The 27,127-nt window shown below is 39.4% G+C and overlaps 1 protein-coding gene across 2 annotated transcripts; it reads right to left on the bottom strand.

Moving 5' to 3' along the window:
* Positions 1–3,017: 3,017 nt before the first annotated feature.
* On the bottom strand, positions 3,018–7,737 carry LOC308397000 (pleurocidin-like peptide WF3). 2 transcript variants are annotated; one of them, XM_080882707.1, is made up of 6 exons: positions 7,607–7,723; positions 4,015–4,069; positions 3,793–3,910; positions 3,597–3,688; positions 3,452–3,470; positions 3,018–3,336 (listed from the first exon to the last, which is right to left on the bottom strand). In XM_080882707.1, exons 4-6 carry the CDS (start codon positions 3,685–3,687, stop codon positions 3,210–3,212), a joined length of 237 nt encoding a protein of 78 aa, XP_080738833.1. In that variant the 5' UTR covers position 3,688; positions 3,793–3,910; positions 4,015–4,069; positions 7,607–7,723; the 3' UTR covers positions 3,018–3,209. The 2 variants fall into 2 exon arrangements, with proteins under 2 accessions (XP_080738833.1, XP_080738832.1); XM_080882706.1 differs by lacking the exons at positions 3,793–3,910; positions 4,015–4,069 and having other exon boundaries at positions 7,607–7,737.
* Positions 7,738–27,127: the final 19,390 nt, after the last annotated feature.

Raw genomic sequence — 27,127 nt, forward strand, 5'->3', positions numbered from 1 at the left:
GACGACCATCGACAGCACAAGGAACAGTATAGTGCACTTCATCCTAGAGATAAGAACCAAAGAAATTATAAATTGTTGTTTTTGAGCAGCTAGTTCAAAGTAAAGTAGGAAAATGGTAACATATTTAACATTACATACCTTTCTGATTGAAATGGAATTCAACTCTTCAACTTTTGGAAAGTAAGTGGTATAAAGCCTACAAGTAATGATCTCTGTCTGTTTACTCATCTCTTTATGTACCAGCTGGATTACTTTGTCTTGCTTATGCAAAACAGGAAGGAAAAGAAAAATTAGACTATCACATGGTATTTTGAAATGCAAAAAAACCTGCATAACTGCACAGTCTTTGGTCATGTAATGATCATCTTTGTGCTCAGTGTCAAACAATTGAACACATTATCCCACTTTAAATCGCTATATCTTGATGAAAATGTTTCTAGAATTTTTTTAATATTTTTTTTATACTTGACCAAAATCTTAAAAAAAAACAAACAAACAAAAAGAGCTCATACAGTGCTATCTTTTCTTTCTTCTTTTTTTTTGCAATTTTGCCCAAAGCTCAAGGTGTGAATAAAGTGCAGACTTCCAGCTTTAATTGACAAAACTTCTACCTTTGACTATAACTATTTTCAGAAGTTTAAAAGTAATTGGAAAAATTTAGGGACAGGCAGTTTCATGGTGAGATGAGATCTGTTCCATTGCCTTTCAATGGCAAATTAAGCATAAAATGACTGAAGTTGAACTTTTCAGTCCAGATTACATTGTGCTTGAAAATAGCTAAAATACCCTGCACAGTTCTGGTGAGGAATTCTTTGGAGATTGAATCAATTAACTTTTACAATAAAGATGGGAAAACAAAAGTATGGAGGAGGAAAGGAAGGACTCTAGATCTCTATATTAATATACTATTAATATTAATTAGTGGCAATTGATCAACAACCCTTGATCAAAGCCTATTGATCAATGGCCATGAATACCATTCACATAGAGTTGCTTAATAGCTGTAATCTCAGTATTGTAAGATTGTGAAAGATGTACTCTTGGGCCCTTCTTTATCCAGAGATGGTTATTTCCTTTTCACGACTTCTGTAGAGCTGCATCACACTCACACACTCTCTTCTCTCAATTTGGTCTTCCTGAGGCTTCTGCCACCCTGTGCCTGGGATTACCGTAATGACCTTAATATCACTGAAAAGCGCAGAGTCAAATGGTTCACGACTTACAGGACTTAGAGATGTTTAAAAAACACTTGTCTGAAGCCAGCAACAGGTTAGACTTTAGAGGGTTATTTTTAGTATAAATAAATATTGTGTTGCAACTTCTTCTTTTAGCTGCTTCCTAATGGGTCGCCACAGTGAATTAGCTGCCTATATTTCACTCTATCCATAGCATTCTCTTCTGCCATGCCAACTCTCTGCACATCCTCCTTCACAACAACTCCTGCCTACTAGTTTTTCAACATCCTTTGTCCAAAATATCCGCTACTGAGGTTGTGCATGTGGCATCATGTAAACATCATGCAAGAACTCTGCAATATTGGATGTGATAACAAGCAGCAATCACACCCAATGACTTATACATTCTTTACATAAAAATTATCATTGCTATTTGTTTCCCCTTAACAGCTATATTCTGCTGCCTTCTTGGGTGCAGGAATAATCAAATAAAAAAAGAGAATGTTTTTTGATCATTTTCCTGGTGATTTAGATAGAAGACGATGAAAAACAAACTATTTATCTGATATGGCAGCATCAGATAAATAGTACTATCAATTAAAAGCTGTTTATCCATCCATCCATTCGCTACCGCTTATCCTTTTCAGGGTCGCGGGGGGTGCTGGAGCCAATCCCAGCTGTCATAGGACGAGAGGCGGGGTACACCCTGGACAGGTCGCCAGTCTGTCGCAGGGCCAACACACAAGGACAGACCATTCATACTCACATTCACTCGCACATTCACACCTAGTGGCAATTTGGATTATCCAATTAACCTATCCCTATCCCCACTGTTTATATTTTTAAAATCACCAGTATCTGTTTCAAACAACATTTGATTTTTGAAAAGGGTGCTCTATGAGAGTGGTACACTGGGCACACATCTGCTGTTCTGGTCGCAGGTCCATCATCATCAACATAGATTACACAGCAGTGGGGAATACATTTAATTGTAATAAAAGTACTGAATATTTTATAACTACATTTTGAAACATAATTGTGGAGTGGAGAGAGATAGGACCCAAATGACTGACTCACAAAGACATTCTCAAAGATACGGAATGGCTAACTGAAGGCCGGATGGTCCTGATCCCAGAAAGGGACCGGTCCCATCCAACTACCGGCCAATAACCTGCCTCAGTACCACATGGAAGCTCCAGTCAGGCACCATAGCGGCTAAAATGAACAGAATGGCTAACCGAAGGCCAGACATTTTTCCCCCCCTATAATGACTTCCAGAGCAATAACAGTAAACTTTCCACACAAATACCTGAAAGATGACATAAAATGTGGAGTCTGCAAGGCGTTGTAACGGGTTGTGTTCAGTGGTTGAGAGGAGGCGGTAGAAACCTTAGCAGGATAGTACGAAGAATACATGATCACACTGGTACTGGGAGTTCCACAGCGCATCCTTTTATGTACCTTCTCTTCATCAACCATACAAGGCCCGGTTGAACGGCTGCTGCTTATCAAACATGACACACAGTGTTCATACAACCTGTAACGTTGCAAAAGTTTGTGGAGAGGTAAAACATATAAAGTCTGTCTCTCTACCTGCACAAGCACATTGTTCCCATAATTCACAGAGAGGGCAGTGCCACACACTAATGACATCATAAACCCTTGGCTTAGGTTGCATTGAAGAGACACCACATCATTGTGACTGTTACAGTGTGCCCTATATTAAATTTGCTTACCTTTAGCCCTTCAAATTTCTAAGGGCGATCGAGTTTGTAATAATCAGCTGCCTCCTTTTGATGTATTGCAATCATATTTGTATTACATAAGCCTAGACACCCAAGGTTTCAGCATGCTATAATATGAATTTATTAAAGAACAGACAATTCACAAAAACAAAAACACTAAGAGTACTTTATCAAGTAAAGTAACACAAAGTATAGTTTCAAGAAATAATTAGCTGCATTTTATTTCTGTTGTTATAGACGAAGCTTTTCTTTTCAATAGAATGGAGGTTTTTTTGGTGGTAGCTTGAATTTAGTCAAAATTAAGTCGACGACGGTGGTAACTGATTGCACGCTTATCCAGCTCCTGATCTTTTTGCTGCTCTTGCTTTTGTTGGACATCCTTGACAGCATCCTTGACACCAGGTCCATTGACGAGCCTAGTGGTAGCAAAGCAGACACATTACAACAGAAATTTTGCATTATACTACCACTTTTACTACTACTACTACTGATTATTATTATTATTATTATAACTGTTATAAACTCTCTTACCGATGAAGAAAATGTTTGGCTAAATAAAACAAACGAGAAGAAAATAATATAAATATATAAATATGAATATTTAGTAGTACATTCAGCACAATTGTATGCTTATGTCAACCTTTTTTTCTAAAACATGCTTTTTCAAAAACTATACCTCCATGGAAAACTGCGTCCCAAATGCACTCTCCAGGTTCAGCCATGAGGGTGACCATCGACAGCACAAGAAATGCCACAATACACTTCATCCTAAAAAAAAGAAAAGAAAAAAGAATCATCATCAGGAATAGACATTGACCATTCTCAGCACATTTACAGAATAACTGTGATTCATCTGTTATAAAACATGTTACCTTTTCCACTCTCTAAATGCCAAATGAAAGTCTTTTATCACAAGGGATTTAGATTTCTCTGACGGCTGAGTGGCTGGTCAGGCTCTCTTTATATTTGGTGGACATGCATGCGTAGTAGCTGTGGTACATGATTACAGGAAGGGCACAAGAATGTATTACTTCCCCATATTTAACAGACGAACCGACAATGACAAGCAGAAAACAGAAGGCTTAAATACCCACATGAGGTGATCAGTGGAAGTAGAGACACATGGGGGAACAGCTGACAGACATAACCCTAATGACAGGACCAAGAAAAGAAAGCTAACTATAATGAACAAGGAACACAAGACACTGTCAAAATAAAACAGGAACACTAAAACTAAGCATGGCAACCCAAACTTAACAGACCTAAATACATAATGATAAATACCAAAACCCCAAAACATAGAAAACCAAGGAACAATAAACAATAACAACCCAAACTAAAGACAGATAGGAACTGACACAAAAACTAATAACATATCAAAAATGAAACAAATACAAAAGAGAGGCTCAGAGCGCTGGGTCAGAGACCCAGCCTGTGACACTCCCTTCTGATATTGCATGATGTTTGTTTGTACTACACTGTACTCCTTTCCTGGGTTTAACAGCTTGTTTCAGATTTTTTCTTCTTCTAAGACCTCCATCACAAAAACGCAGTAATCAGTCACAAAAATGGGCAGCACTGGAAAACTTATGATACGTGATATATGATGTGATATATGATATCATATGATATGATATATAATTTCTTTGGCCACAGTCAAATTACTAAGGTTTCTGGAGTTTTCCTGGTAAATGCCGACTTGTCTACAATCCTTTGGTAATTTGCCTCCAAGCAATAGTGACACTTCAAAAATATTCACTTCAATAATGAAGAGACAGACAGATTTATTTATTTATTTATTTATTTATTTATTTTGCCTGTTCTGTCCGGCACTGTAGCATTCAGAATTATTGTCTGAAGGTCAAGAAGAATTCCAACAGCTTTACTTTCCCAAGTAGTTCATTACAGCTTTTGCCATACTGATCCACTTGATTGTCATAGTTTTTTCGATTTTTATTATTTATTTATTTATTTATGTAATTATTTATTTACTTTTAATTCTAACTTGTAAAAACCAAAACAGACCGGGGAGAGAGATGAAGAAAAAAGAAGTTGGACAGGAGAGGGAAAGAAACACAGGAGAAGAGAGAGGGAGAGAAAAGACATGCACTGTGCGATTTTTTTCAATCACGTTATTCAGCTCCTGCTCAAACTGTACGATTGACTTGCAGGGGTTATAAGTTTGTTGGTCTCGATGCAGGGTCTCACACTATACAGCCCGATGCTCTGATGCAACCTGAGTGCTCACACTGTCCGTCCCTAACAAGTTATAACACAAAATGTCTCTCCCTCTCCCAGACACACACACACCACCACCATCAACTTTGCTAAATTGCTAATGTAAAAACATTGACCAGACAGCTGCAATTGAGCAGCAATGTCCACCCAACAATTTTTTACGGTTGTTGCGGTCGTGATAATTTTGTGAGGCCACATCGAAAAAGCTCGGATGAGCCTGCCAACTTCTGCAAGTTGGGCCTCCATCTCTTGTGTCCAGATCACACGCTGCACTGCCATGGTACTCTGTCTTTTTGACTTCCATTTCTGTGTTTGCGCATGTGCAGTGTGAGAGGTTGCGTTAAATCGGCTCGTGGCATTGCTTCACGAGGGGCGACCAGGATTTCAAACAGGTTTCATTTTCTTGTGATCATACGATTGCTGATCGGGAGCTGGTTGTGAGGTGTTAATCGCTCTTCGTTACCCCATGTATACTACACAATGCACGACACACGATTAAGGTGAAACTCTGGCTGATCCCCAAAATGGTCACATGACTGAAAATTGTCTCAAAATGGGCCAAAAATCGCACAGTGTAAGCCCAGCTTTACATGTACACATGCAGTTACTGTCCCTCCATTTAAAAAGACAGAGGCGTCACAGTGAACTTCTACATTCAACACAAACGCTCTCACAACCCAAATCCTGACTGAATGTTGTTGTCGGTATTGAATACATTTTTTTTTATTAAATTTATTTATGCTGTATGCATTTTGTTCATTCCTAAGTTGTGAGTCTACACAACAGCAAAATGCTGTCTTTAGTTATTAACATTTGAAATGATGAAGGCACTTGAAAGTAACACAAAATTAGGTGCCTTTCCAGAAAAACAAAATTCAGAAGTATTTAAGGTTAGCATAAAACCCTGTTTACATTTTTTCCAGCCAGGCTTCTAGACTTCTGATTGGCCAACACTTCTAAACAGTTAGGATTTGGCATGTTTCTGACAGCGCTTGACTGCGTTTTTGGCGTTTGCATAGTCTGTGTCTGGGAGTACCTGTTTGTACACAGGTGTGTACAAACAGGTTGGGCATCTGATTAAAATGCCTCCTGGATGAGGTGTTCTGGGCATGTCCCACCAAGAGGAGGCCCCAGGCAGGCCTAGGACACACTGGAGAGATTATATCTCTCAGCTGGCCTGGGAGAGCCTTGGTGTTTTCCCAGAGAAGCTGGAGGAGGTGGCTGGGGAGAGGGAGATCTAGGCTTCTCTACTAAGGTTCCTGCCCCCACAGGCCCAGCCCTGGATAACCAGAAGAAAATAGATGGATGGAAGCTTAACCAAAGTCCTTTAAACACAGGCACGTTTACATTCCAGGTCTCTAAGAAAACTCAGTATATATAAATAAGAAAACTGTGTTAACTAAACTATATTAACTAATTATTGTGTGTAGTTAAAATCACACCAATGTTGTGTTGGTGTTCATTAAAATGTGCTCAGAATTTTGCAAAAGAACAATGATTCAGCTCATAAATCATGACCACTGCTCTCCCCTGCGTAAGCTCCCATTATAAGGTTAAAAGTATCATTATAATAAAATGTTATGGTCAATGTTATGGAATGCTGCACTGAGGTCTAGCAGGGCAAGAAAATACATTTAAAAGTCCAAAATGCAAGTCCTCTGTCACGTTTTCCAAAGTTGTCTGGTGGGCTGGATTGGAGTCTTTGCCAGACCGTTTCTGGCCCCTGGGCCTTATGTTTGACGTCACTGGTTTATAAGGTCTTGAAAAACAAATAAATATAGAATCATCTTGTGTCATTCAAAATGTGTATTCTATGAGAATATTAGGTAATTTAGTACAGCATAGTAAAGACTAGGGCTGCACGATTAATCGTTAGAAAATCGCGATTTCGATTCATACTTATGTGCGATCTCATTTCCAAATGACAACGATTAAAAAAAAAAGAAAGAAAAAAAAAGACGACGACCACGATTGTACCGCATTAAACCTGACCATAATATTAATACAGTTTCTCTATTAAAAATACTCTTTTTACTCTAATCTTCATAATCTATATTAATAGATACCTTCTTATGATTATATCATAAAGACATCAGAGACATCATTAGCTGGCTGGGTTCCCAGACTGCTATATTTGATACATTTATAGTTCCCAGCAGCAGAGATGGGCTGTAACACGAAATCCGATTACTTTTTTCAAGCAACAAGTAATGTAAGGGATTGCTATTGAAAAAAACAAGTAATTTTATTACTGTTACTTTCCCACAAGTACGCTGTGTTAATGCGTTACTAAACCGTCGTGATTTTGTTTGTGAGAGTGTCTCATGACAATGCCGTATAAGCGTGTGATGTCCGTGACAGCAACAGACGTGTGTAGATCAAAAATGGATAATATGGAGTGCGGGAGAGAGTACGACCATGCAGTGTTTAAAGCGTGGACATACTTACATTACTTTGAGTTTGATTCTGTAGAAAGTGACAAAAACATTAGCGTGCGCTGTACACTCTGCTTGGGAAGAAAGCTTCTTTCTACAGCGAAAAATTAAGCTTAAAATCTGAGCAAACACCTAGCAAGCCGCCACGGGAATGTGAAATTCACAGAGAAATGTCTGGAACCCCCCACTGACATGGCCACCGGACAAAACTCCACCGCCCCACTCCTGCTAAACAGGTGGCAATAGATTTAAGAGCGACAGGACGTAGTGTCGCTGAATCTTTGATTTTATTTTTTGCTGTGTTTTACTTGCATCTATTTTAAAGAATGAGTGTAAACACAAAACATTGTTATATTTTATATGCTGGATTATGCAGAAAATAGGTTTAAATGTTAAAAAAATTATTCAAGTCAAACACAGTGTTACATATAATTAAATCTTTGCTTAATGCAATGTGCATAAAATTAAAAGATTACAACTCATAAAATGATTTTTAAAAAGAGGCTTTCCATTTGATTTGATTTTATATGATGGATTATGCATAAAAATAGAATTGGGCTGAAAGGTCTATTGCTTTATTACTTATTCAGGTTGTGTATCATGTTTTTAAAAAAGTAACTAGTTACTGTTGAAATAAGTAATCAGTAAAGTAAGAGGATTACTTTTTTGGAGAAGTAATCAGTAATTAGTAATTTATTACTTTTTTTAAAAAATGACTTCACCAACACTTTTCAGTGTTGGTGAAAAGTGTTGGTGTTTAGGTGGGAGGATTGGGCTGTGTTTTTGATTGAAAACAATTGTGTATAGTTACTCTAAAAATGTATTGACATGTAATCAGTTAACCCTTTAAACCCTAACCCTAATTTACCCTTTAAACCAGGGGTGGGGTCCTGCAAGTTTTAGATGTGTCCTTGATCCAACACAGCTGATTTAAATGGCTAAATTACCTCCTCAACATGTCTTGAAGTTCTCCAGAGGCCTGGTAATAAACGAATCATTTGATTAAGGTGCGTTGACCCAGGGTGGTATCTAAAATCTGCAGGACACCGGCCCTTGAGGCCTGGAATTGCCCACCCCTGCTTTAAACCCTAGGTTAGGGTTTATAGGGTTAATGTGATAAAGCTCTTTAGAACACCATTTTCATTCATTTATTTTTTTGAAGGAGCACATTGTTTCAGAAGCACATGTTCAAACAGCTCAATATCTGCAATCTCATAAGCTACACTATACTGCCAAAGTATTCGATTGTCTGCTTTCAAGCCCATCTAAATTATAGTGCCATCCCATTCCTAATCCAAATGGTATATGATTCCAGCCCACCCATTGTCATTGCCTTACCACTAACACTGAACTGTGGAATATTTAGTAGCGAGTAAATTTCATAAGTGGACTTGTTGCATAGAAGCTTCTGCTTCGAGAAAGCGGAAGCGCGCCAAGCATGTGGCGGTCCGTGTTAGCCTAAGAGAAAATCCAAGCCGGCCGGCTTTCCCATCCATCCTGCTCTCTCGACAATAAACTGGACTACATCCAACTCCAGCAGACCACACAGCAGGATTTTAGGTACTGTTGCGTCTTTGTTTTCACGGAAACATAGCTCTCTGACAGAGTTCCGGATACTGCCATTCAGCTACATGGGCTCACCACATTTCGTGCCAACAGAAATGCAGCTCTGTAAGTAAAGTAAAGTAAAATTTTATTTATATAGCACCTTTCAAGATAAAAAAATCACAAAGTGCTTCACAGAAGCAGAAATGGACATACAACCTCAAACAAACAGAATCAACCAAAAGCAAGTTTAAACAGATAAGTTTTTAACTGCTTTTTAAAAGAAATGACTGAGTCCACAGATCTCAAACTCAAAGGGAGCGAGTTCTAGAGCCTGGGAGCCACTGATACATACGCTCTGTCACCTTTTGTTTTTAACCTTGTATGCTGGACAACCAGCAAGCCCTGGTCACAAGACCTCAGGGACCTGCTGGGGCAATAAGGAAGAAGAAGATCACTGATGTAAGTTGGAGCTACACTGTGCAGGGCCCTATAGGTCATGATTATAACCTTAAAATGGACCCTGAACTTGACAGGGAGCCAATGCAGTTGAATCAGCCGGGGAGTGGCATGGGAGTATTTTGGATACTTTGTCTGAAGCCTAGCAGCAACACTTTGAGCACCCTGCAGTCGTTCCAGGGAGGCATTACTAAAGCAAGTAAACAAGGAATTACAATAATCTAAGTGAGATGAAACAAAAGCATGACTAATCATTTCCAATTCGGAGCGTGACACAATGGGACTCAGTTTAGCAATATTTCTTAATTGGTAAAAACAAGAGCGAAGCAAGAGGGCCTAGATTTTTAACCACGAGGGGAACAAATTTCTCAGGAGCAAAGACAATGACTTCAGTTTTCTCAGCATTTATTTGAAGATAATTATCAGCCATCCAATCTCTAAAGGAATCAAAGCAGGACTGGAAGATTTGAACCTTAGAAACATCAGGTGGCCTAAAAGTGATATATAGCTGAATATCATCTGCGCAACAATGATAGGAAATATCCGTTAATGAGCTAAGAAGTTGCAGAAGAAAGAGTAAATACAACAGAAACAGTAATGGTCCCAAGACAGAACCCTGTGGCACCCCATAGGCGAGAGAGCTGACAGAGGATCTGAACTTAGAGGTAGCCACAGAGAAAGATCGTTCAGACAAAAAGGATTTAAACCATTCCAATGCGGTACCCGATATACCCACCCAGTGGTTTAATCTATCTAACAAAATACAATTATCAACAGTGTCAAAAGCAGAGGTGCGGTAAAACTCGCGGTGGTGGCTTGTGTGTCTACATCACCCGAGAATGGTGCAAGAACTCTGTGCTAGTTTCTTATTAGTGCTCATCACTGGTAGAGTTATGACTGTTCGATACAGAACTTTTTATCTACCTCAGGAATTCACTGCTGTGCTCATTACAGCAGTGTACATCCCACCCAGCACTAACGCCAAAGAAGCGCTCTGTGAGCTGTACAGGGCGATCAGCAAGCTGCCGAACTCACACCCCAGTGGACTGTTTATTATCACTGGAGATTTCAACCATGCAAATCTTAAGTCAGTGTTTCCGAAATTCCATCAACATGTGGACTTTGCAAAAAGGGGGGAAAACGCGCTGGATTTAGTTTACACAAACCCAGCACATAGAGAGCGAAGTCCTGCCCCCACCTCAGATACTCAGACCACTTGTCTGTTATACTAATTCCGGCATACAGACTGCTCATCAGATGCAAACCGGTTCTAAGACAGGTCAGAACCTCTTCTGCAGGAGCTCTCTCTGCTCTTCAGGACTGTTTTGAGCACACTGACTGGGACATGTTCAGGGAGGCTGCAACAAATGGCGACCACACCAACTTGGAGGCATACACATCATCTGTGACCAGCTACATCAGCAAGTCCATCAATGATGTCAGTGTCTCCAAAACTATTATAATACACTACAATCAGAAACAGTGGATAACTGCAGAAGTGCGTGAGCTGCTAAGGACTTGAGACTCCACCTTTAGAGGAGGTGACAAGAGGGCCCTGGGAACAGCGAGGGCCAAACTGGGTTGAGTCACCAGAGCAACAAAGCGCATGGATGGCAGAAGAATCCACAGCCACTTCCAGGACAGTGGCGACATGCAGTGCATGTAGCAGGGCATCCAGGCCATTACCAATTACAGGAAGATGAGACCTGCCTGTCAGGGTGACCCCTTCCGCTGAACAACTTCTATGCATCACATCATTCTGAGGTTCAACGCTCAGAATGACGTGTTGGTGAGGAAGTCTACCAAGAGACAACCTCTCCCTGAGCACTGCTTCCATCCCAACGTGCCTCAAGGCCACCACCATCATCCCCGTGGTGTCCTGTCCAGTCCTCAGTGTCCTGCATCAATGACTACCATCCCATTGCTTTCACACCCATCATGTTGAAGTGTTTTGAGAGGCTCGTCATGAGGCACATTAAGACCCAGCTACAACCCACACTGGATCCACTGTAGTTTGCCTATCGTCCAAACCGGTAAACAGATGATGACGCCATCGCCACCACCCTACATCTTGCCCTCACCCTCCTGGACAATAAAGACATATGTACGAATGCTTTTCATAGACTTCATTTCAGGATTCAACACAATCATTCCTCAGCACCTGATTGGAAAACTGAGCTTGCTGGGCCTGAAGACCTCCCTCAACAACTGGATCCTGGACTTTCTGACGGAGAGACCTCAGACAGTCCGGATCGGTAACAGCATCTCCAACACCACCACAATGAGCACTGGAGCCCCTGTTTGCTCATCCCACTGCTGTTCACTCTGCTGACTCACGACTGTGCAGCAATGCATCATCAAGTTTTCTATTGATTCGACTGTGTTGTTTCTCATCAGCAAGAACAACAAGTCAGCATACAGAGAAGTGGTGTAGACTCAACAACCTGTCTCTAAACTTGGACAAAACAAAAGAGATGATTGTTGACTTCAGGAAAGCATGGAGCGATCACTGTCCACTTAACATCGATGGATCCTCTGTGGAGGTCATCAAGAGCACCAAATTCCTTGGTGTCCACCTGGCGGAGAACCTCTCCTGGTCCCTAAACACTAGTTCCATAACTAAGAAGGCCCAACAGCATCTGTACTTCCTACAGAAGCTGAGGAAAGCCCATCTCACTCCATCCATTCTCACCACCTTCTACAGAGGGACTATTGAGAGCATCCTGAGTAGCTGCATCACTGTCTGGTATGGTAACTGCACAGCATCGGATTGCAATACCTTACAGCGGACATTGAGGGCAGCTGAGAAGATCATTGGAGCCTCTCTTCCCTCCATCACAGACACTTATTGCACCTGCTGCATCTGCAAAGCCACCAGCATTGTGGAGGACCCCACACACGCCTCACACACACTCCTCACCCTGCTGCCTTCTGGCAAGAGGTACCGGAGCATCCAGGCCCTCACTGCCAGACTGCGAAACAGTTTCATCCCCAAGCCGTCAGACTCCTGAACACTCAGGTACTGGGCTGACACATATGGATACCTTCATACATCAAGTGACTTTTTGCACAATACTCAGTCTTTTGCACATTTCTATTGGAGATTATGTATCGGAATTTCAGGAGCAGGACCATGCCTCCAAACGCTCCTTCCAGCTGTCATCTATATAGGGTTACCTCAGTTCTGCAAGCTGATCATTCTCGTTTACGTGCCCCACCCTCCCTCCCTCCTTGTTCTCCATTCTTTAATTTCTTCACTTCTATTTAGTACATGGGGATCTGCCAGGCCCGGGAGCCATCGGCAGTCCCCTTCAAGGCCTTCCCCAAACCGCAGCTCAATTCATGTCAAAGCATTCACTTTTACCTACTAAAATGCTGTCAAACCTAAAATGAGGACGTGGGCCAAGTTAGTGAATTGCACTGTTGTGTCTGCACTGTCTTGTGTCTGTATCGTTCTGTTCTGTCTGGAGTGCCACTGCCTCGTTTTTCTTATGCAGTTTTTGCACATTGCACTTTATGTAGTCGTGTGTTGATTGTCTGTTGTTTGCCATATGTAGCACCATGGTTTTGGAGGAACGTTGTCTCGTTTCACTTTGTACTGTACCACTGCACATGGTTGGAATGACAATAAAGCCACTTGACTTGACTTGGAAGTGATTGAAACACCCGAATTTAATTATTTTTATTATTTTTATTTTTATGTTCCCTGTTCCTTGGAGTCTGCATTTTGGGTCCTTTTTCAATTCATACAGTCTGCCCTCGCCAGACTGTGACAAATAAAGTTATTTAAGTAGAAAACATTTCTTGATTCTGAAATTCACTTTTGAATAAACTTTTCAAACATTTCAAGATTAACGTTTGTAATCATTTTCAATGAGCTTGAAAAACAAATACATTTGTAATAATTTTGTGTTGTAAAAAATTATGTATCCTATGAAAATACTAGGCTTGTGGTTTGGTTTATGGCAATGGAGTATAATGGACTGGTGCAGATCAGGTTGTGATGTCTGTCTTCATTGTTAGGTTAAATCCAGATTTGTCAATTTAAAATTAAAGCACCATCCACCTAAACAGGCTTTAAAGTGGGCTTGGAAAACAGGCCTAGTAGCCCATGTAAGATCTGCTTATAACTTGCTAAATGCAGTTGGCTTAATCCTCAAAGAGCAATAAACCTCAGAGTAGGAGCAGCAAAAAGTCATCTAACACGGGCGACCGTGGCTCAGGGGGTTGGGAATCGCAACCGGAAGGTCGCTGGTTCGATCCCTGGGCTCTCTGTCCTGGTCGTTGTGTCCCTGGGCAAGACACTTTACCCTACTTGCCTACTGGTGTTGGCCAGAGGGGCCGATGGCGCGATATGGCAGCCTCGCTTCTGTCAGTCTGCCCCAGGGCAGCTGTGGCTACAACTGTAGCTTGCCTCCACTAGTGTATGAATGTGAGAGTGAATGAATAGTGGTATTGTAAAGCGCTTTGGGTGCCTTGAAAAGCGCTATATAAATCCAATCCATTATTATCCATTATTATTAATTACTACATGTAGAGAAAGGACAAATCTACAATCATTACCAATAAAAATTACTGTATGGCATGTTTTTAAGTGATTCTTTCCTCTTTGCTGCAGTACCATACATTATCCAAAACCTAACACAGTGCACTCACAATATAGTTAAAACTATAGTTTGTCAATAAATGGGATATTGAAAAAAATTACAGGGAATAGTAGAATATTCTTAGTAATTTCTAAGTTTACTGAGAAACTCATAGCCTTTCCTTCCACTACTTCACAATTCAGCCCATCCCTTGTTCTCTGTTGAATTCCTTTAATGTGGTGTTGGAGCAGTGGAAAGTGGTTTGTTTGCAGTAATTTTTTACAACACTTTCACCAGGATTGTTGCCACAGACAACACATGTAGATGCATATGTCAGACGTTGGCGCATAACTTCAATCATCACTATAGTACCTCATTCACTGATAGTAACACAGTTATTGAGCTAACTTTACGATTGTCACCTTATTTTGCAAAAAGATTTTAATACAAGACACAGAAGACGTTTTGTCATGCTATAAGCAAAATTTATTTAGCAACTGACATATGACCAAATGGAAAGCATCAAAATTTCTTCAGCAGTAAATTCAAGTTAAGCATATTTTCAAAAATGGTTGGAATTTTTTTCCAGCGCTTGTTTTGTTATGTTAAGATAAAGAGCATTTCTCTTCACACGCACATATCTTCAGTGAAGTCTTATGTCTAGTCAAATTCCCGTTGACGCAGCTGTTTGTAATTCTGTAAATCAGCCTTCATGGACTTTACCAACTCTTTGGCTTTTTCTTTTCCCGTAAACCTAGCCAAGGGAAAATAGGTTCCACATCAAAAGATACACACACACACACACACACACACACACACACACACACACACACACACACACACACACACACACACACACACATAAAGATTATTTAATGCCACAAGGTTTTTTTTAGATTCAAATATTTTGTGATTTTAGCATTTTGTAAAATAATAGCAATTTTCTTTTTTTTTTTTTTTTTTTTTTTTCTTTTGGCCTGTCCCGTTTGGCTCTTTTGCCACCAGAATTGTTGTCTAAAGGCAAAGAAAGATGCCCAACGGATTTACTTTACCAAACTGACCATCCCAGCCTTGCCGTAATGGTCCATTTGATTCACCTTTTATTGTTTATTTTATTTTCACTTACTGAATACGGGACAGACTTGACTGGGGGAAAGAAAGGGAGAAAGAAAGAGGGAAAGAGAAACAGCTGAGAAGAGGGACGGGGGAGAAGGGCAAAAGACAAAAACCAACAGAACGGGCAGAGAAAAAAAAATGCATATATCAATCACCTGGATCACCTGCTGAGAAAGAAAAAAGAAAGCAAGCAGAAGAGAACAAGAGTAATAGAATAAACAACATCACAATGATATATGGGAATATGACAGTAAATACTAAATGTTAAACATTATTGTGCAGCACATAAGATCAACAGAACACAGTGTGCTTTGAGGTAGGAGCCAAAAAGGGTGTAGTTTGTGGGTGTGATCACCCGTGTGTACACCTGTGAGCATGGACGCGCTTGTTTTTTGTTTTTTTTTAAAGGTTCCTTCATGTAATAATCTGCTAGAGGGTGTGGGGGGGCCACAGCCCCGTCCTCCAGGGCGTGAAGCAGGTGTGGAGGAGATCAAAACTCCAGACATCCAGAGGCCCCCAGAACACAAGAGACCAAGGAAGACCAACAGAGGGGCAGCTGCGCCACTGTCCCAGAAAGAGCTGAGGAGAGTCCCAGATGAGGGCTCACTCAGCAGCCGCGGAGCAGAAGCCAGGGGGAGTTGCAGTGACGCGCCCGTGAGCTCCGCCGGCAGCCAGCCGTGCCTGAGTGACCGAGCCCCAGGCCGAGAGGCCGGGGGCACCCCACCTCCGAAGTGGCCCGAGCGAGCCCCAGGCTCCAGGCCCCGATAAGCGGCCGCCAAGGAGTGAGCCGGTGTGTACCTGGACGCCCATCCCCGGACACAAAGAACCACCAACGCACCGATGTCTGAGGGGGTCCGCCACTGGCAGGGGAAGTGGTGGTAGGGGGAGATAGGCCTCCAAACCTTGGAGGGCCTGAGATGTCCCCAGAGAGGTGGCGCCTGACACCCAACCTGACATATAGACACAGACATACAGGCACACACAGATACAAACATCCATTCCCACCCTCATGCTCTCATATGCACTTACTCCACACTCAACCAACGTGGAGACAGACATAAAGAGACGCTGTACACACGATCACACTCCCCAAGCGTACTCTACAAACCGGGTCTAGGTGCCCCCGCCCCTGGAGGGGGGAACTGCACCCAGACCCAGGTGGTGTTTCCCTTTTCCCTGCGGTGGGGGGAGGCAGACCGCCCCGACTCCGCAGCAGCAGGAAGGCTCCACACTCCAATTTTCTTACCCCTGGGCAAAGCCTCCAACTAAATAAAAAAAAAGAAGACAAATTAGTCAACAGTCAACAACATTCTGTTATAGACTTTGTAATAAAGGGTAGACAGCTTTCCTGTTATCTCGTTGTGCCAGATTCCCAAAAAACAAACAAAAAAACAGCAATCAAATAAACCAATAGTACCTCCTTTTAAAAGTTTGTCCCAAAAACACTCTCCTGGTTCAGCCATCATGAAAACCATGAATAACGCAAGAAAGATCACAGCAGACTTCATCCTACAAAGAAAAACATATATAATCATTTTTGAATCTCTAACGTCATTTGCGCTTGAAATATATTGATTTCTTACCTTTCCAGAGATTCACAGCCAAACGCTGTGGGTTGGTGGAGATATTCACCTGTTGTGTGGTGGTAGTCTGGTACATCTCTTTATATTTATACAGGGGAAAGATTAGTAATTGTGTAATATTTTTGCTCTATTACAAAATATAGGTCGTATTTGTGCCATTCTAGTCTTAATTGTGAAATCAACATAATTTCAGAGGGTTCCAATCCCTCACCACTTCTCTGTGTTCAGCGTTTCAGTTTAACCCAAGTGAATAATTGATTTGTCAATAGTTAATTAAGCACAAAGTCATTTGACTGCTCTTCTGCTGCTAGGACCCAACTCTTCACTTCTTAACATTAGTCATCTGTTTTGTACTGTTGAAAATAAAATCATAGTTTGTTTGCTATGCAAACATTATTTATGTTTTACTCTTTTTCTGGATTTGGGGGTTTATGTGTGTATTTTCCTGCCTCTGTTCTGTAAATAAGAAGAAAGTATCAGAGGCACTTGTGTTTCTTTGAAATCAAACTCAGTTTGGCTTCTTCAAATGACTCACAGCTCCAGATTGATTTACTTTGCTTTCTCAAGCATCAGATTTGATGTGGCTCATGTATGGATATAATTATTATGAAACTGTTAAACTGTTTAGTATTTTAAACTCTGAATTAGCGATATCAAGAGATAAAGGCACATATGTGTACCTCTTTCATGCTTGTCATTTTATACCTGTGCCAGTGTAAATGGTTATGTGCCTTTTTACTGTGTTCATGTGTCTTTTATCAAGGTACGTATCGCAGTATTAAAGAAACATATGGTGTGAAGTAAGTACTAGCTGGTCAAAATATGAACTGGTGATGGATGAATGGATGATCATTGGATATATGAATGGAGTTAGGGTATGGACTAGATACCAAATTATTTATTCTGTTTAGTACCCAGTGTATGTATTTTCATTTATTGTGTAAAATCTAAAAGAAAGTCCAACGAAATAATACAAAATCTAAAGACAAATGTAGACATAGTCTTCAAATGGAAGAAAGAAGGAAAAAAAGTAAATGCTCTAACAAGAATCAAAAACAAGAAGTAGGAGAGTGTAAAAAGTGGCAACAGCACTTAAGACTGGACATGGGATGAAAATAGTAAAATATATTTTTTGTTTTCTATGTTGTACCTAGAAATTAAAAAAATAGGTTAATGAGTTTTTTAATTTTAAAAAGCATTCCAACATTTAAATTTTTTTTGAAATTCTGAAATTAGCTGCACATAGACCTTGAACATGGGCATCACAGTGGTACAGTGGTTAACACAGTTTTTTGTGTGAAGTTTGCATGTTGCATGTTTCCGTATTTGTGTGGGCTCTCTCTCGGGTACTCCAGCTTCCTTCCACAGTCCAAAGACAAATTATTGGTGAGGTTAGGTTAATTGGTAATTCTAAATTGAACATTGTTGTGAGTTTGTTGCAGCATAGACAGTGATTTAGGCTGGTGACCTGTCCAGGGTGTACCCCGCCTCTTGCCCTGTGATAGTTGGGATAGGCTCCAGCCCACTCGTGACCCTGATAAGGATAAGAAAAGAGGATGGATTGTGTAGTGATTTAAAACCATTTCAGAGATCTCATTAAGATCAAGGTGGGCCTGCAACTGTAAATAGATCCTTTTCTCCAGAACTTTTGAAAGAAAGGGAAGCTTTGAAATTGGCCTGTAATTAGCCAGGACAGTTGGGTCCAGATTGTGTTTTTTAAGAAGAGGCTGAACTATAGTTTGTTTGAAGCATGATAGGACACAGCCTGTAGCGAGTAGTGATGGGAATTCCGGCTCTTTTTAGAGAACCGTCTCTTTCGGCTCAGCTCACTAAAAAGAGCCGGCTCTTTCGGCTCCCAACCGGCTCTTCAGGTTGTTTTGTTGCTTTAATTAATTTATTATCATCAACAATATAAAATTCTGCACAAAAGGAATTACTAATGTAAAAAAACCCGTGGTTTTATTTATATGTTTATATATAAATATATAGGGTGGCCCCTAGAGACAAAGCAGAGAGAGAAAGAGAGCCAAGGACAACAACAAAAGACAACACGTCACATTAGAAAGGTATAGTAATCATCCACAATTATTTTCATTTGTGGATGATAAAGGATTCAGAAAGTTTATTCATGCAGTGAATCCTATGTATGCAATTCCAAGCAGGAAAACACTCTCGCAAAAAATCATCCCTGGCCTATATGACAGAAAATGTGCATCTTCTTTTTGTTTTGCATATTTTAATTTATATTTTATTGTATTGTAGTTTGCAGTGTTTTGTGTTGTTTCACTTTGAATTTGTTTAAAAGGAAAAAGCTGAAAATTTAAATAGTTAAAAGTTGAAATGTGAATAGTTGTTTTTTGTATTTTATAATTTATTTATTACATTTTATGTGGAGTGAATAAATAAAAGTATATTTATGGTGGCCCCTAGAGACAAAGCATGTACAAATTTCAAAGCACGTACAAACTCCAAAACACATTGCTAGCATTAACTGAACTTCCAAAACAGAGCTACCTACATCACTTAAATTACACAATTGAAAGCATATGTGTACTGTTTGTGTATTTATACACAAACACTCATATATATTCAAATAATTAAAAAAAAAAAGTTCATTTGCCTGTTACTACCACATACCAAGTATGGTCGTTGGTACTTCCTGGCTTGTGTAGCCACTAGGCTTCTGGAGCATTTCCGTTGTGTTTTGGAGTTTGTACATGTTTTGGAGGTTTCACGTGCTTTGGAGTTTGTACGTGCTTTGTCTCTAGGGGCCACCGTAAATATACTTTTATTTATTCACTAAAATGTAATAAATAAATTATAAAATACAAAAAACAAAAAACTATTTACATTTCAACTTTTAACTATTTAAATTTTCAGCTTTTTCCTTTTAAACAAATTTAAAGTGCAACAACACAAAACACTGCAAACCACAACACAATAAAATATAAATTAAAATGGAATTGGAATTGCAAACATAGGATTCACTGCATGAATAAACTTTCTGAATCCTTTATCATCCCCAACTGAATAATTGTTGAGGATTACTATACTTTTCTAATGTGATGATGTTGTCTCTTGTTGTTGTCCCTGGCTCTCTTTCTCTCTCTTTCCCTCCCACTCTGTTCCTGTGCTACTGCGAGTGTAACTACCGCCACTCCCCCCTCTGCTCAACGCAAGCACAAGGCTCCCGTGCGGAGTGAAGCGAAAAAAAAGTGCAAGAGAGAGGTTGAGAGAAAGAAAAGAGAAAAAAAAAACCCAACACGGCTCCCAATCCGGTTGTTCAGTGATGACGCGACGAATCCTACTTCCGGGCCTAAAGTACTCTGCGTTTAATATGGCTTTTGTGTTGTTAACATGTTTAATGTTATGTATTTTCTTCTATTTGATCTCAAAAAGCTCCTAAAACAGTCAGTGATCACTGTTGACCTCCCTCGGCTTTTATTACCGCTAATCATTTATTTAAGCTCAGTTTTTAAAACCTTTGGATGTAACTACAGCCCAGCCCATGCAGCAGTATATGAATGACTAACCTCGTATTGTGGATGGATTATCTCAGTTGTTCTCCTGGCTGAAGTTTGGTCCTTTTACAGCATCCTGCCATGCGATTACATTTGTTCCTGACCACCGAGAACACTCACGTTAACTTTTATCGACTGGAAAAAAAAGTTAGCTTGTTTATATTATGCTAACATAGCTGTGTCGCTAGCGGTCACGTAGCACATACCAGCTAGCTCAACTTCAGTAACCCTACAAACGTCACTGCTGTTTAGTTTTCTGTCTTCATTCATGCTGGAAGTGATAACAGAGATGTACGTTTTAATTTGTTTCCAAAACCCCGCAGTCAGGACATGCTATATTGTATTTAGATAGAAGCTAGCGAGCTAACTTCCTGCTAACTTCTAACTCCGTTAAATGTCATAAATTCCGTTTTCATGGATGCCTGGATGTTAAACTCAATTGTTACACCTGGTAGAGCAGAACGCTGATCATTTTATTAAAGATGAAAGACTTTAGACAGTTTTTCAAGTCTCAGTAATGCCATAGTGATCGTTTGATATATGGACCTGCAGCAGAGTTTAGGTCCAGACACGGCTAGTGACGTCAGACTGAACAATCGGATAAGGATCCGGCGTTCACTTCAAAGATCCGGCTCTAAGAGCAGTTTCGTTCGCAACCGTCACATCACTAGTAGCAAGGGAAGTGTTCATTAATCTCTGATTAAAAGGCCCAACAGTATTAAAAACATTTTTAAGCAGACTTGGGGGAAGACAATCAGATTTGCAGAACTACCATAAACAAGTCACTCAAGGAAACAGAATCAAACTGCTCCAAGACAGCTGAGCACATAGGAGGAACACTGGGGTCTGAGGTAGTGGCCGTTGAGACATAAGATTTAATAGCTCAAACTTTGTCAGCAAAAAGTCATCGCGCATACTTAGTGAAGGTACAGCTCCAACATTATCACATGGATTAAAAATACGATGAAAAAAATTAAAAAGTGCCTGAGGTTTGTGACTATTTGTGGACACTAGGTTTGAGACAAACTGAGTCTATGCAGTGTTAACAGCAGAGAGACAGTTCCTAAGTATCTGTAAAGAAACATAAAACCTATGCTTTTTCTTCTTTCTTTTTTTTCTAACACTTTATTAAAGTATACAAATGCTTTTTCCATCCCCTCTCAGCATGTTTGCAATCATGTCTAAGGGTGCAAGTATGTAACAGATGGTAATAATCTCCTTGTTTATGAGTTTACGTTTTCTCTTAGAAACCAAAGGATAAATAATGTTATTAATGAAGTTATTAAATTGTACAATAGCCTCCTTACCAAAATAAAACATATAATGTAACTATTTTGTTACATTGTGAATTCTGATCCCCACCATACCATTTTCAGAATATCATTTATATATTTGGATAGATATTTATATGTATTGTGGAATGAACGAAATAATACACACAAGTACATGCTTACATGATTGTGTGGCATTTTTGATCTAACCACACCAATGAAATTGCAAAGTCTGTGCTGTATCGGTATTAACAGCTCGATTACTTCTCCATAGTCTATTTCCTCTGCTCTTGCAACACAGAAAAACCAACAGTGAACAAGTTAAAAATAAGACGGCCAAAAAAGGGAAATGGTTGTTCTTTTTCACATCTTTTAACTTAAATATTTAAACTTTTTTATTTTAAAACTCTTTAATGATTAACCACAGTTATACATATTTAAAGTAATAAATTGTCCCATAATCCTAGAGGCAAATTGGTAAGTGATTTTTTTAATCTATGGTTTTAGAGATTCTATACTTTGAGCTTTTTCTTTTTAGTTTTTTTAGTTTAGTTTTTATAGTTTAGTTTGGCCACAGTAACATTCTCCCACATAGGTGAGATACTGCTTGCTTGGTGGAACAGTTGAAAAATGAATAATGTGCACTTCAAAGAGACAAAAAAGTAGCTTATGAGCAAGTAGTAGTACTTGCTCATTTTCAGGTGCAAACCCAAAACCACTTAGGGAAATTGGGCTCCACACAAAATAGAGCTTCATGTGCATCCAACGTGATCTCTGTGGATTTGATAACAGTACTCTCTTTAAGGTGGTTCTGTTAATGTGATAGCAGAAACTGTGAGATGTGGTCTTAATGTTACATGGAAGACCAATACCATCTTTTTTTTTTTTTTTTTTTTGTGTCCCGTTTGGATCTTTAGCCATCAGAATTGTTGTCTTAAGGCCAAGAAAGATGCCAAGCGGATTTATTTTACCAAGTGGATCATCATGGCCTTGCCATATTGGTCCATTTGATTGACCTTTATTATAATTATGAATTTATTTTATTTTCAGTTGCTACAAACGGGACAGACATGACTGGGGGATAAGACAGGGAGAAAGAATGAAAGAAAGAGAGGGAGAGAAAGAAAACCAAGGGGGAGAAGAGACGGTGAGAAGGGGGGGAAGAAAAAAAAAAAACCAACAACAAAACACCTGGGTCACCTGTATGGAGAAAAAAAACAGAAGAGAAAGCAAACAACAAAGAGCAACATAATAAAAAAAACAGCACCATCACAATAAACTAGCTAGCAGTAGATATCAGTAGATACTAAATAATAAACGATATTGTGCAGCATGCAAGATAGACAGCGCACAATGTGCTTTGAGGCAGCAGCCAAGAAAGCTGTAGTCCGCGTCTGTGAATACCCGTGTGTACACCTGTAGACCAATACCATCTCTGTGAGATCTAAACAAACTAACAGGCAATAAGGACGGACAAAGTGTGATTCTGTGTCTCCTTTGCCCAATAATATAATAATAACAATCATATTGAGGGTGGAAGAACATAGATTAAAATAAATAAAATATGAGAACCCATAAATAGCACTCAGCAGATAATAATGAGAAAAATAAGAAAATGTAAAACTACGTTTATTTAACAATTTTATTCAGTATTATGGGTGGTAGTTGTAATGAAGGTTATGTTTAATTTCAACAAGGGTGTTGAGGCTGCTGGTCTATTCTGTACATCATTTCTGCTTTTCCATGCTGTTAAACTCGATTTTGTCATCATCACTATGGGCCAATCATTTTCTCACCTACCTTCTGCAAGCCAGTCAGCCTCTGCTCCATTTGCTTTACATGTTAGTGCTCTTCTATTATTCTGTCTTTCAGGGTCTCATTCAGGATACCCACTGGTCCCTTATCCTGTCTAATTAGAGATCATCCAAGTTTCCGCCTGCTTCATCTCTGCCACCACTAGTGTTTAGATTCTCAGTGGTTCTTGTCCTACTTCCTGACATTATTGTGCCTTTATTGGAGTCTAATCACATCAATCAAACTTGGTTCTTCAATGAATTATGTGCAGAACATTCAAGTAAATCTCTCATTTTATATATAGTACCATATAAAATTATGTTTATAGTGGTCATAGTAACAATAAAAAATAATAATATATTTTTTTTTTATATTTTTGGTGATATGCAAGCCTCAGCCCCAGGCTTCTGGTCCAGACTAAGATAAGTCAATAACGACTTCCAGATGTAATTAAATACAGGTACAGTGCACCTGGAAAGTATTCACAATATTTGACTTGCTCCACATTTTCTCTTGTTACAGTCTTACTCCAAAGTAGATTGCATTTTTTTGTTTGTCTTTTATGCACAATCCCTTAACAAAGAAATCAGTTATCAGCAGACATATTGGTATGGAAAAAAGAAACAAATGTTTTTGCAGTCTTTACTTTGTGAAATGATTTTAATGCAAGACAAAAAAGAGATTTTAGCAAAATTAAAAAAATGTATTCAGTAGCTGACATATGATCACATTGAAGATGGCTAGATGGATAAATAGATAATGCACTGAACATGTTAAAAACATGAAAGAACGGAATTTGTTTTCCAGGCATGCATTGAAATGATAAATAGAATATATAAAAATCTATATTAATAAAAACACATGTATAAACTCATAAAGTGTGGAGGAATACATATGGCCCTGAGTCTATGAAACTCACAGCCTCATGGAAGAAGCTGCATCTCAGTCTTGTTGTATGGGCTTTCAGGCTACGGAGCCTTGTGACCTAGGGGAGGAGGTAAGGGAGGGGTAAACATTTCACAGTCAGAGTGGGAAGGGTCTCCCATGCTGTTCAATGGACTTATTCTGCATCTCTTAATAGAAATGTTCTAAAGAAAAAAGGGAAGCTGCTGTTGTTTTAGGGGGTGGGTTTCAGCACACTTTACAGTGCCTTCACCACCCCATGACAGAAGGAAGTCAGCACAGCGCCAAGAAAGGCAGCCTGTTACAGCACCTTAAAAAATCAAGCAAACAAACAAACAGCAGTTGATGAGCTTTCTGAATATTACTGACTGTATTTGTAGCCCATGTGAGATTGTTGGACATGTGCAGTCCCATGTATTTCACTGTGGTCAAATTTTTGTTCGGTCTGCACTTCCACAGGCCCCGCTGGTTTAGAGATTATTCCCGTTAATGAAGCAAGACGAACAGCTCAACCGGTTTCCACATGCTACCAAGGGGAACCGGACGGCAGCAGTCCTCTGCCGTTGGTGTCAAGCGAGTCCAAAGAACCAGCTTCCCCTGCAGCCTTTTATTTCTGTGGCACACAGTTTACACAAACACTCATTGTAAAACCCCCATGTGTATGTGTTTGTAAGTGCGTGTATGTGTATTCATGTGCACGTGAGTGTGTGTGTATGTGTTTGGGGGTGCGTTTGTGTGACCTCTTGCTCACCAAAGGGGTCATAAAGCCAGAAAGTTTACTAAACAAGAAAACAGAACCTTCACATAGGATGTGCCTATAATAAAACACTACAGCCTCCCCCACCATTCAACAGGGTGGGAAGGGGGTCAGAAACAAAGGAATGTCTTTGATCATACAGTTTGAACCAAGACTTACAAATTTAAGTAACACAATGACAACATTTAACAATTTCAACTTAACATTTTTGTAATCCATATACACAGACATCATCAAGTCATTAGACAATTACTAAAGGATCCTAAGATTTCTGTTTTTCAAGTATAAAATATAGTAGCATAGCCTTTAGAATATTCTCATAGACATTTTCTGGTCTTTAAGTATGATAACATGAAATACAATTGTGTAAGACACGTAAGCACAAATATTTCCTAGTTATAGTTATAGTTCCTTAGTCATGTTGGCCACAGTTGATGATGACTAGTCAATAGTTTAATGTTTTTCTCTCTCTTTCATGAATGGATTTGATGAAATTTTTCTGTTTTTATTTTATTTTATTTTTTTACTGTTTGTTTTGTAGAAATTATCATTATTATCATCGACATATAATTATGATGAATCTGTATGCACATAATTTTTCACTGTTTGCATTTGTTTGTTTGTGCAGCTGTTAACAGAAAATCTCTCTTAAAGATTTCCTGTGTTTTTTATTTATATAAAGAAATATCTGCATATGAATATCCATCTATCATAAAATTATAAGATGATGGATGATGGTTTAAAAGACTGCTTTTTTTATTAGTTTTGCCTTTTTGCCAGCAAAGAATTTGTGATTTTTAGTTTACATCCGCCCTGCATTGTGGGTCAGCTCTCTGCCTGCCACATGTCCTGCTTCACATGACAATTAGTCTAGAACTTTTTTAAAGATATGAAATATTGATAATGTCTTATACTGATAAAACCTCTCAAACTGTCCACTTTATATTTACTTCCAGCTTTATTACATCTATATCTTCTTAGAGCCTGTCATGGTCCTGGGCCATGTGGGCCCAGTATTCTTAGTTTCTTGTATTTTTGTATTTCGTTCCTTATTTAGGCCATGTTTCCTAAGTTGTCCTGTTGTGGTGTTCCTTATTTGACTTCCCCTTGTGACTTTTATCCCCTGTGTGCCCCTCTATGTATCTGTGAGCCCTCATCTCCCCTCCTTGTTTCATTCCATGTTTCCCCAGCCCACTATGCCCGTGCTCTCTCTCTCCTCCTGTTTGCACCTGTGTACTTCCTGTTTTACTTTGACAGTCTCCCGTCAGTGTTGTTTACTCCTGCCATGTCTTGTTATGTTTATCTGTGTCAGCTGTGTTCCCATGTGTGGCCACTTCCCCTGATCATCCCTCTTGTGTATTTAGTCTCTGTGTTTCATGTAGTCTGTGTCGCGTCGTCTGTGTTACCACCCCCTGTGTTCCGTATCTCCAGCCATAGCTTTTTCTTAGTTTATGTCCAGTTTAGGTTTTCTGTTTGAACTATTACCCTTATACTGCCCTCGCTCTGGTTTGTTCTGTTATCAGCCATAATAAAAGGCTCGCTTTTGTTTAATCCACTCCTGCATCTTCGCTTGTGTTCGCGTCTGGGTCCAACACACACATTCCCACACGGTCTATCTCCACGGACCGTGACAGAGCCTGAAGCTGTATAACTTTAAAAAATCTATTTCCAAATTTTGAATGAATTAATTTCAGTAGTTTTTAGTTTATATGAAGTCATAAGACATACGCACATACATGTATGACTTGTATGTGTGTGTGTAGCCAATTGCTTTTTTTCTTTTTTGTTGTGATGCTTAAACGAGTTAAAGTAACTGTTCTTTCTTGTTTAAAAGATGGTAAAACTGAAGTTGGTTGATGTTTTATATATATTGCAATGTGACTTAAGTTAACCTATTGAAACAAGTGGATATAATATTATATAATACTGCATTATTTAATATAATTGAGCACAAATTTTGTCATTACAGACTACTATCGAAGTGGTAAGCCAACTCAGA

This window comes from Rhamphochromis sp. 'chilingali' (assembly GCF_963969265.1).
Source record: "Rhamphochromis sp. 'chilingali' genome assembly, chromosome: 5".
Taxonomy (NCBI): Eukaryota; Metazoa; Chordata; class Actinopteri; order Cichliformes; family Cichlidae; genus Rhamphochromis; species Rhamphochromis sp. 'chilingali'.